Here is a 9,538-nt window from a genome sequence, read left to right on the forward strand (position 1 = left end):
CATTCCCAGAACTGAGATTTACCTGTCTGACAGATTCCATCTCCTCTTTCATGAGGACTTTCTCTTGCTCCTGTTGATTGACCTGAGTCTTACTATTTGCAAGCTCTGACTTGAGAGCAAAGATCTGCTCGCTGAATTCTTTTTGTTTTGTCTGTGCAAGCTCCACCTCCAAACTGAGATGCTGGACCTGCTGATGCAGCACAACGTTCTCCTGCAATTAAGTTGCCATAAGAGAGACATTTTTACTGATAAAATAAGGACAGTCTCATTCAAAAAGAAAACAGCATCCGACCTCAAAATACAAACATAGGGAATATAAACCAGTAAATGATTTGGCTGGTGGAACATATAACCACAGATAGTAAAGCTGGGAATGATAAAGCCATCTTAAGGTTCATAAAGGAGCCAAAACCTTGACCAAGGCATACAGGATTGAAACTGGTGGGCCACTGTAGAGAGGGCGTTCAATAAGGTTGGCACCACTAGAAGGCCTGGCTTCTATCAAAAGCTTATGGAACTTTCTCTGAGAACATCGCTTAGGACACCAGGTCAGATGTTAAAGAGGGTGCCCTCCAGATCACATCCAGAAGATACCATCCTCAAAATATCCAATTCCCAAGGAATACAAGACATGGTCATGAGGCAGTTGGTTGTACTCTCACTGTTCCTGGAAATTTAATCAGGACCAGCCCTACCACTGGACAAGATGAAGTAGCTGCTTCAAGCAGCAGATGCCACTGGATGGAAATGTCAGAGGGCAGAAGTGTATACACCACCCATCCTGTTCTTTTCCACTGACAACAAAATGTCTAGTCCACTTCCAAAGAACACTGTCATTTTGGAGCAAATGTATAGATGTTGATACTGATTGCCTGCATGACTCGCTATGAATACAGGCATTGGTTTTCTGTAGGTCCAGTAGCCCAGACCAGTTTAATTTGCTAAGGATGATGAATGTTTTTCCTCTATGTTAAGCAAGTCTTGCATGCAGAAAAAGGCTACGCTAGATCCCTTTCTCCTGATATACCGCTTTCTCATCTGAAATTCAAATACATGTGAGTGTGTCTGGATGCTGTTCTCAATCACCCTTCTTCTCTTGGACTTCCGGGCGAAGTATGGCAAATTGAAGACTGCTCTGCAAAAGCAGAGCTGACAGCTGCAGCAAAGACCAAGGAACCAGTGAGGAAACTGGTCCCTTGGAACCTCTCTGGATAAGGAGAGGATGGGAGATTGCCCACATGTGCTCCAGACAGCTGCTCCTTATGAGGAGAGTGCAGGACAGTTTTCCATGGCTTTTGAGCACTGGGAGATGAAGGGATTAGCCATCTTGCTTGCAACCACAGTGAAGCCCTTTAAAGGACACTAAGTTTGCAAACATCACTTTCTGATCACTTTCAGAAATTGCCTATTAACTATTTTATAGCTATTACAGACCTTCAGAATGGCAAGTTAAAAAGCTTTCATTGGGTGAGTTTATCTTCAACTCTGAACAAAAGAAAAATTGATTATAACCTTAAGAACTGAAAGAATCTTAAAGAAGAAAATGGTCTTTGATGCATGAAGTATTATGTTCTACCTTCACCTGTATTTATCATACTTTGGGCTGCAAAGCAAACTCATTGCCCAGGAACTAAGAAATGGACAATTTGTTGCCTGAGCCAAGACATCTCTTTTCCACCCACCAGTTTGATGTTCTTGTAAGCAGCTTGGAGTTGGCTTCTTTCTTGCTTGGTTTCCAGTGAATTTGCAGCTGCTTGGTGGCTGGGTGAGCTCTGCTCTCCCTGAAGAACCAAAAGGACAGGAATATTCTCAGGTTCTTAAAAACAGTTCTTAGATCATCACATATAATAATGGTGAAGTCAAGAGCTGAGTGTGAACTAACTAAAAAAGGGGTGGTGAGAAAGAAGCAAGTGGAGGAATCCCGAGGTCTGTAGATGTAAGGGAGAGGAATAGAAACGTTGGAGAAGGGGGATTAGAGAGCCCTGACATAGACATTGCCCAGAAAAGACTTAGTGACCATGGGGCACTGAATGTTTCTGAGTGGTAAATGAGTGGTGAAGTGAGGACAGGATGGAGTCTCCTGCAACTGAGCAGAAACCCTTGACATACTTCATCACAGGTCCTCCCTCTTGCTCAGTTCTTCTCAACAGCACCACCACTTCAATCTTAACAGCCCTGTAAGGGAAGTCAGCATCTTATCTCTTCCATATTACAGAGAGTGGAGGCAGGGAAGAGATTGAGAATGAGAATGGCACCTTCCTAAGGCCATTGGTGAGTTCAACCAGAACTGCTCGGTTCATCAAGCCTTTCCTCACTAGTGAACTGGAGGACTTTCTACCTATCCTTGAATCAGCAGAAAACTCTACTGGCACAAAATGTGTTGTTCCTGTTGCCAATCACTCTGGCTCTGTTCCCAGTTCTGTCAATCCCTGCTGGCTGGCTGGGGGAATTTTGGGAGTTGAAGTCCACACATCTTAACATTGCCAGGGTTGAGAAATACCACTTTAACGTGATCAAAGCTAACAAATTTTGCATGGCTTGAGGCAATGAAAGGGAAAATGCCACTAACACTGCTTTAGCTAAGGATGGCTTAAACCTGTCTTGCTCATGGCCAGGACAAGATGAAATTGTTATGGGTTCACGGGGAAAAAAAAAAAGAGGTTGCAGGGCCATGGTTTGGTAAGCAGGAAAGTCCCAGCTTGTAGCCTCTTAGCTGCTCAATCTGCTGCCTGTTCAGACCAACCTCTTTAACACATTTCAACTGCTGTACCATCTCATCTCGTTTTTCTTCTAAGGCCTTGATGCAGTTCTTCAGAGCAGCCAGACTTTCCTGAAGATTCCTCAGCTCGTGGCCAACATCCAGCTTTTCCTGGATCTAAAGAGAGTATTTCCGTTCTTCAGCTTGCACTCTTATTTTGTAGAGCTCAAAGCAACCCAGGTCATCTCCCTATTTTAGCCAGCAGCAACCTCCATCACCCTGATCATTTCCTCTTCTTAGCAAGCTAGATTGATGGGAACCAGCAGCTTCTTCTGGACCCCCTAGTGGTCAGTGTGGCCAAGGGGGCTTTGGACCCAGAATTATTCAGCCCGGGTCATCCCTCCAACCATTACATCACATAGCCTCTCAACTGGAGGGACATACTACCAGGACCGAGCTGAGTAAAGAGGATAAATGCATCTTATCATTTGAGGTGGGGACATTATATTTGTGGTGACAAAACCTCTAAAACTGACAATCTGGAACGTCTTAACAGTTACATGGCCATGCCTCCCATACATTTTGCACAAGGTGTAATGCAAAAGCAGTGATTTATTTTACAGAAGGTGATGTGCAAAAATATTGATTTTGTGCCCTGTCTCCCAAGCCTTGCAAAGCTACTTCAGCAACACCCCTAGCTTTAGAGAGTTCAAGAGACATCATAGCAGCCTTCTTCATCCAAAGGTCTTCCTGATGTGTTGCACCACAATTCCCATAGTTCCTCAGGTAGCTTGGCTTTTGGAGCATGGCTACCCACACACAGGCAAGGGATGGTGGGAGTATGGTCCAACAGACCTGCAAAGACCCAGCTGGTGCAAGCTAGACCACATATTTATATTGCAAATGCCTCTTTGAAGCCATGAAGGATTAAAAAAATACAGAGATAGTCAGGAAATTCCATTCTCCTACCACGCACCTCCTCTGCACCATGGTAAAATTCTGCATTGTTGCAGAATTGCAGAATAAACCTAACTTAAGTTCAGTGCTATTTTAGCCCTACATGTCAGATTTGAAAGGTTTTCCTTACCACATTTCCCTTTGGTTTCAAACCCTGGGAAAGCAAGTGGCGGTCCCTTTTACCAAAATAAGACTTTGCCTTTGCCAACTCCATTTCTACCTTGAAGATCCTGAAAGACACACCAGACAAGAATGAGGCTTCCCAAATCTCCCACTGATGCTAGGAATTGTTAATAGAAATGCCTTGTTTTTCCAGAAGCAACAAAATAGCCACATGGTTATGAAATAATGACCACCTCCAAGAGTGGACAGAGTTGGCTTCTCTTGAAGAACAGCATCTAGAAGCTTATGGCATTCAGAAAATATCAATATCGTTTCCTTTATTTCTGCTGTTCAGAGTGGGGCAGCCAAAACAGTACCATCCATGGGTGGGAAGAACCAAAAGGTTTGCAGAACCACCATTAAAAATACTTAGAGGAAGGAAAGACATAAAGATGGGGAATCCAAAAGCAATTTAGTGGGTGCTGAGTTCATTATGCCCAGTGAAGTAGGCCAAGCAATCTGAGCTGCTATTCTGAGACCTCAGAAAGTTAGCTGGCAGTTTAGATGTGGGACTGAAGACCAGCAGGAAGAATGGGAGTATCTAATGAAATCCTGAATATGGGATAAATCAGTAATGGCTTATAGTGAGCCTCCAGTTTTATTATGCAAAGACCTAGCTCTCTGGAGAAGGCTCTGATGCTGAGAAAGGTGGAAGGAGAGAGAAGAAGAGGATGACCAACAGCAAGGGAGATGGATTTGGTTACAATGGCGATGGGTGCACTGCTTGAAGACCTGAAAGACTAGGTTAGGGACAGATTGTCATGGAGAAAATCGATCGATATGGTCGCTAGCAATTGAAAACGACCTGATCACACATAATCAAGTTTTATATTGGTTCTGAATTTGATCTCCACAGGAGATTTTTTAAGGCAAATTCTAATCTCTTTCTGAGGCTGTGAAAACAGAACACTTGTGGGAAGACTGCTTGCAAAGGGTTTGTACAACACCCACTCCTGTTCTCAAAGAAGAGCCCTACTCACTTATCATCCAGTTCCCCTTTTCGTTTCCTGCCTTCGGAACGAATCATTTCCAACCACTTTTTTTCCTTTTCTAGGTGGATAAAGGAACTCTCCATCTGCTGCAGGAAAGACAAAGAGTCAGGGGAAATTTCAGGCATCCCTACCTATTTACCAGAGCCTTGCAGAAGAAAAATCCGTATTTTCTTCTTTACAATTCTGTTTGACAACAGAGAATTTGCTTTAGAAATTCTTTCACAGAGAAGATAATTTGGGTGAAATTTTCTTGGGTGGTGGTAGTTTTATCACACCAAAGATCCATACGCCACAGCTTCTCTGGATCAGTGTTTCTCAAACCTGGCTACTTTAAGATGTGTGGACTTCAACTCCCAGAATTCTCCAGCCAGCATTCTGGGAGTTGAAGTCCAGACATCTTAAATCTACCAAGGTTGAGAAATGCTGCTCTGAATACTCAAGAGTGGCATTCACAGCAGCTAACAAAAGTCTATAGTTTGCAAGTTTGGGAGAGATCATACATTACCTTCTGTTTAAGGGAACATAGCTCAAATTCCATCATGTCAACTTCCAACTCCAGGTTCCGTTCTCCAGGGTTGTTAGGAGGTCCTGCAAGCAAGCTGGCACCTTCTCTAAGCTTCGCGTTCCTTTGTGTCTCTTCCAAAAAGGTTGCTTGCAGATCCAGCTGGGAGCCATTCCACATCTTTCGAGCCAATGGCTGATCGGAATTAAAGTCCTTGGTATTATAGTTAGGGAGGTGAGATAAGGAATTCCTCCTTCTAAGGCTTGAACTGGGAGGTTGCATGCTGTACCCCATGCGTCTTGTAACATCCCTGCCAAGAATAAATATGTTCCATTTTGCATTTTTAAAAGGATTTTGAAGACGGAACTTCAATCAGACCTTATGGTGGGTACATAAAAGAACCATAGCCATGCTGGTCCGGGGGTGAACCCCAAACCCATAATTGGGCCATACTGCTCTTAAAAATAAGTTCTGCTTTGAAAATTTCCCAGTCTAGCCTACAGATCTGAGATTTCTTGTTGGCATCTTTCTAAGTACTAACCAAGTCCTATCCCTTCTTACGTTTTTCATGATGAGCCAATGCCAGCTGGGTGCTGCTGTCGGTTTAGTTTTCTTTGGCAGCAACCGTCAGTTAGGTGCTGCCCTCTAGCTGACCGTATCTCAAGACCAATCAAAATGGCATAAGAAGTGGTATGACCTTTCCAGATGTCCAGAAGATCTTTATCAGTGAAAATGTGACTGAAACCACATGGGAAAGCAGCAGGAATGTCCAATAATTAGGCTACACCAGAGATCAGTAACATTTTGGGGCTGGGCACAGGTTTGAAATGTTGAGAATGAGTAGTGGACATGCTCCCAAAATAACTGTTGTGGGAGACCTGCCCATAGTGGACAAGGACACCCATTTTCCAGAAAGTACAATAATCCCCAGGATGTTTTCTACCATCCTTCTATGACCTTGGTGAGGCCAAAGGCATTCCTGCAAATAAATATGGTGTTAGAAGTTGAGACTTTAGTTTAGCATCAGAATGCAGTGGTTAACACATGGGACTTGGACTAAGGAGACCCAAGTTCAAGCCCTCACCCAACCACAGAGGCCAAATTACTCCAGCCTGGATCGATTGTTCTTCCTGGCTGCGGTGCAGTTACATGAGAGTAAGAGCAGATTTTGAACAGACACCCATTTGGTTCTGGGCCAAAGCTTCCCCCCTTCATATCTGTGTTTTCCAAACTTACATTCTGTTGCCGTTGTCCTGAGCTCCAGGCTGGAGGCTCGCAGATCCGGCTCTCGGAAGAGGTCCCAGGTGTAGGGATTTCATGCTGGCTCCTCTTGGGGTGCTTCTTGGGCTGATGAGCTCCAGGGCTGCTGTTGTCCCATTGGTCTCTAGCTGAAGGAGTGGAAAGAGAAAAGACGGAAAGGGTTTCAAAACTTGTGTGAATGGATACCAAGTGAAAGTGTCCAAAATTGGGTTTGGTGCTGTTCCAATGGATGAACTAACAAGCATGCTTAAACCTTCACAGCCAAACTGCACATTGGCTCTGCTTGTTGGGCCAAGTCAGGACATGTGCTTTGTTTGTGATCCAGTATGCTGCAGGAACCCGAGATATATTCAGAAAACCGTGTCATGTGAAAGAAACTACAGGTAGTCCTTAACTTACGACCACTTGCTTAGCGACTCTTTGAAGTTACAACAGCACTGAAAAAAGTGAATTGCAACCGGTCCTTGCGCTTACAACCATTGCAGCATCCCTGCAGTCACGTGATCGCAATCTGGGTGCTTGGCAACCCGTTTGCATTTATGACTGGTTGCCAACCGCCCTGCAATCATGCGATCACCATTTACGACCTTCCCAGCCGGCTTCCAACAAGCAAAGTCAGTGGGGAAACTGGCAGGGAAAGTCACAAGTCACAGTCACATGATGCCTCACTTAAGGACCACACCGCTTAACAATGAATTTTCCAGTTCCAATTGTGGCCCTAAGTCGAGGACGACCTATAATGAGGTTGACACTTGGTTGTGCCAAGGAGTTCAGCAGGGAATGGCCAACCTAGTTCCCAAGGTTGTTACAGGTGAAAGGATTAGAAAGAACAAGGGAAAGGAGAGCTCCTTGGAGAAAAGATGGAAGAAAATATGTCATAAATACATACATATGCAGTCTGGCAATTAAGATGCCGGACTGGAACAAGGGAGACCCACCTCACAGGGTCACTGTTGTGGGGAAAATAGGAGGGAGGCAGCATTAGTATGCACACTCCCTAAGAAATATGGGATATAAATAAAAGTGCACTGACCTGAACAGGTAAGAGCCAGCAGAAAAAACTGAGCACTTACCTGTGATGGAATCTTTGAAGGAAGGACATTATCTGCACCAATCTTTTCCAGCCCAGCTGCCGAAAGTGACTGAGAGAAGGACGCGGGGCTCCCTCTGGTATTTTCTGCCTCTTGGCTGGGAAGACCCGAGCCTCTTGTGTCCACCGAGCTGTGTTGGAAACCTCCATCAATGCCTCCATATCGGGAAGGCAAACTCCGAAATCCACTCCACTTACGGAGTAGCATTTAAGGAGCTGAGAATCCCAGGAAATCTTCTCTTCCCTGAGCAATGTGCAGGGATCGATGTGGTGATCCAATCTGGAGTCTTGACTGATTGAAGTTTGCAGCAGAGGGAGCTGGCAGAATCCAGTCTGAGGAATCTGAAAAATCTATCACCCAAAATGGGGGTGGGGGGGAAGTATTTCAAAAACTAGTATTGTTCCCAATGCATAAGAAAGTTTCTTCAGAACAGAATGAAATGTCCCGCAACCAGGACATTTAAAACAGTCCCAAACTTGTTCCCCCAATTATGTTCAGAAGTTCACATTCTCCTCCCGCACGTAGAAGGCCTTCATTCATATAACATACTTTTGATTGAATTAAGACAATGATCTAAAAGGTAATTGATTCTCATTTCCTAACTTTAGTCATAAATTCACTAGATGGCTTAAGCCATTACTCTGCAAGGCAGTTGTAAAAAAGACTGTTCAATTTATTAAACACTCCATGATAATGCGTTATTTAATTCAGCTAATTTCTTAACTATAGTTATAAAAACAAGATCTTTAAGAACACATGTGTAAGTCTGAGTTTTAAATGCTTTACCTACTGTAATATTGAACAATGCATTTTATTAGTTGAACTGTTTTATCTAATGCCAAATTTTAGATTATATTTATACGCTGCTATTTGGATCTTTCAGCCATAAATAAACTCTCTCTCTTTCCATTTATTTCAAGGGCAAACATCAACAGTCTGAAATACAATCAAGTCCAGTAAGTCAAGAATGCAAAACAAAGATTTGCTGATCCAGGGTTAAAATGATAGGAATGCAGAAAACGACAACAAGAGAAAGAATGAAAAAACCTGAGGAAGCGGCGCAGCCTTTGATGGACCCAAAAAAGAGAAGGTGGGAGTTTTACCTGGAAAAATTCTGCTAAGAGGAGAAAGAAATAGAATGCCCAAATTAAACAAGGTAAGGTAGCAGAGGCGCTGTTGGGAAGAGACCCCAGGAAGAAACAGATTCTCACATCCCACTGAAGCTCACACATGGGTAGAAGGAAGGTTCCACAGTCAGAGAGCAGATGCGTGGAAAGCTAAGTTTTTCCAGAGGTCCGTACCGTTGAGCAAACGAGCACAGCATTGTGCTAAAGGGGAAGTCATAAAGAAGAAAGGGATTCAAGAAAGCGATGATCATGCCCGCTTACCTCTTAATAATCAGTGCGGCCAAGTGGAGATCTCAGATGTTCGTGGGGGGTGAGCAAGAGTCTCCCCAGCTGATCAGCCTGGCTTCTGTGTGCACTAACTTTCCCCACGCCAAGAGGAACAGGGCAGTTGCTGCTATGGAAACTGTGGTGGCAACAGTCTCAGCGCTCACTTGCTTTCGGGAGACTGGTCATTGTGAAACATAGTCACCTGCCAGATAAGGAGAAGATAAGGAGAAGAGGAAAGAACCAAGGGGAGAAAGGCAAACTTTGCTGGTTGCTCCTTTAGCTGTGCAGATGAGCCATTCAATGGCAGTGGCTTTGCTCATTCGTTGGGAGGAAGAAAATAATCAAAAGTCATTGTCTGGCGTGATATGTCAGCATATCAAAATATAAAAAGCCCCAAAGAAATAAACAAGTTTTGAGTTCGTTGACATTTGCCAGCAGGCTGGATTATTAAAGCTTCCAAAAACAAGAGGTGGAGGAACAAA

The 9,538-nt window shown here is 43.9% G+C and overlaps 1 protein-coding gene across 1 annotated transcript in view; it reads right to left on the minus strand.

Moving 5' to 3' along the window:
• LOC103053945 (uncharacterized) overlaps positions 1–9,252 on the minus strand; it is an 18,145-nt gene extending 8,893 nt beyond the window's left edge. The window contains exons 1-9 of the mRNA XM_025172317.2: positions 9,051–9,252; positions 7,645–8,012; positions 6,548–6,699; positions 5,315–5,621; positions 4,798–4,895; positions 3,786–3,885; positions 2,744–2,875; positions 1,683–1,781; positions 23–211 (exon numbers count right to left, since the gene is read on the minus strand). Coding sequence (XP_025028085.2) covers positions 23–211; positions 1,683–1,781; positions 2,744–2,875; positions 3,786–3,885; positions 4,798–4,895; positions 5,315–5,621; positions 6,548–6,699; positions 7,645–7,869 — 1,302 coding nt within the window. The 5' untranslated portion in view covers positions 7,870–8,012; positions 9,051–9,252. The remainder of the gene's footprint in view (positions 1–22; positions 212–1,682; positions 1,782–2,743; positions 2,876–3,785; positions 3,886–4,797; positions 4,896–5,314; positions 5,622–6,547; positions 6,700–7,644; positions 8,013–9,050) is intronic.
• Between the last annotated feature and the right edge of the window lie 286 nt (positions 9,253–9,538).

Source organism: Python bivittatus, unplaced genomic scaffold (assembly GCF_059951505.1).
Source record: "Python bivittatus isolate LINGU-HERP-01145 unplaced genomic scaffold, Pbiv_v1 ctg000530_np1212, whole genome shotgun sequence".
NCBI lineage: Eukaryota > Metazoa > Chordata > Lepidosauria > Squamata > Pythonidae > Python > Python bivittatus.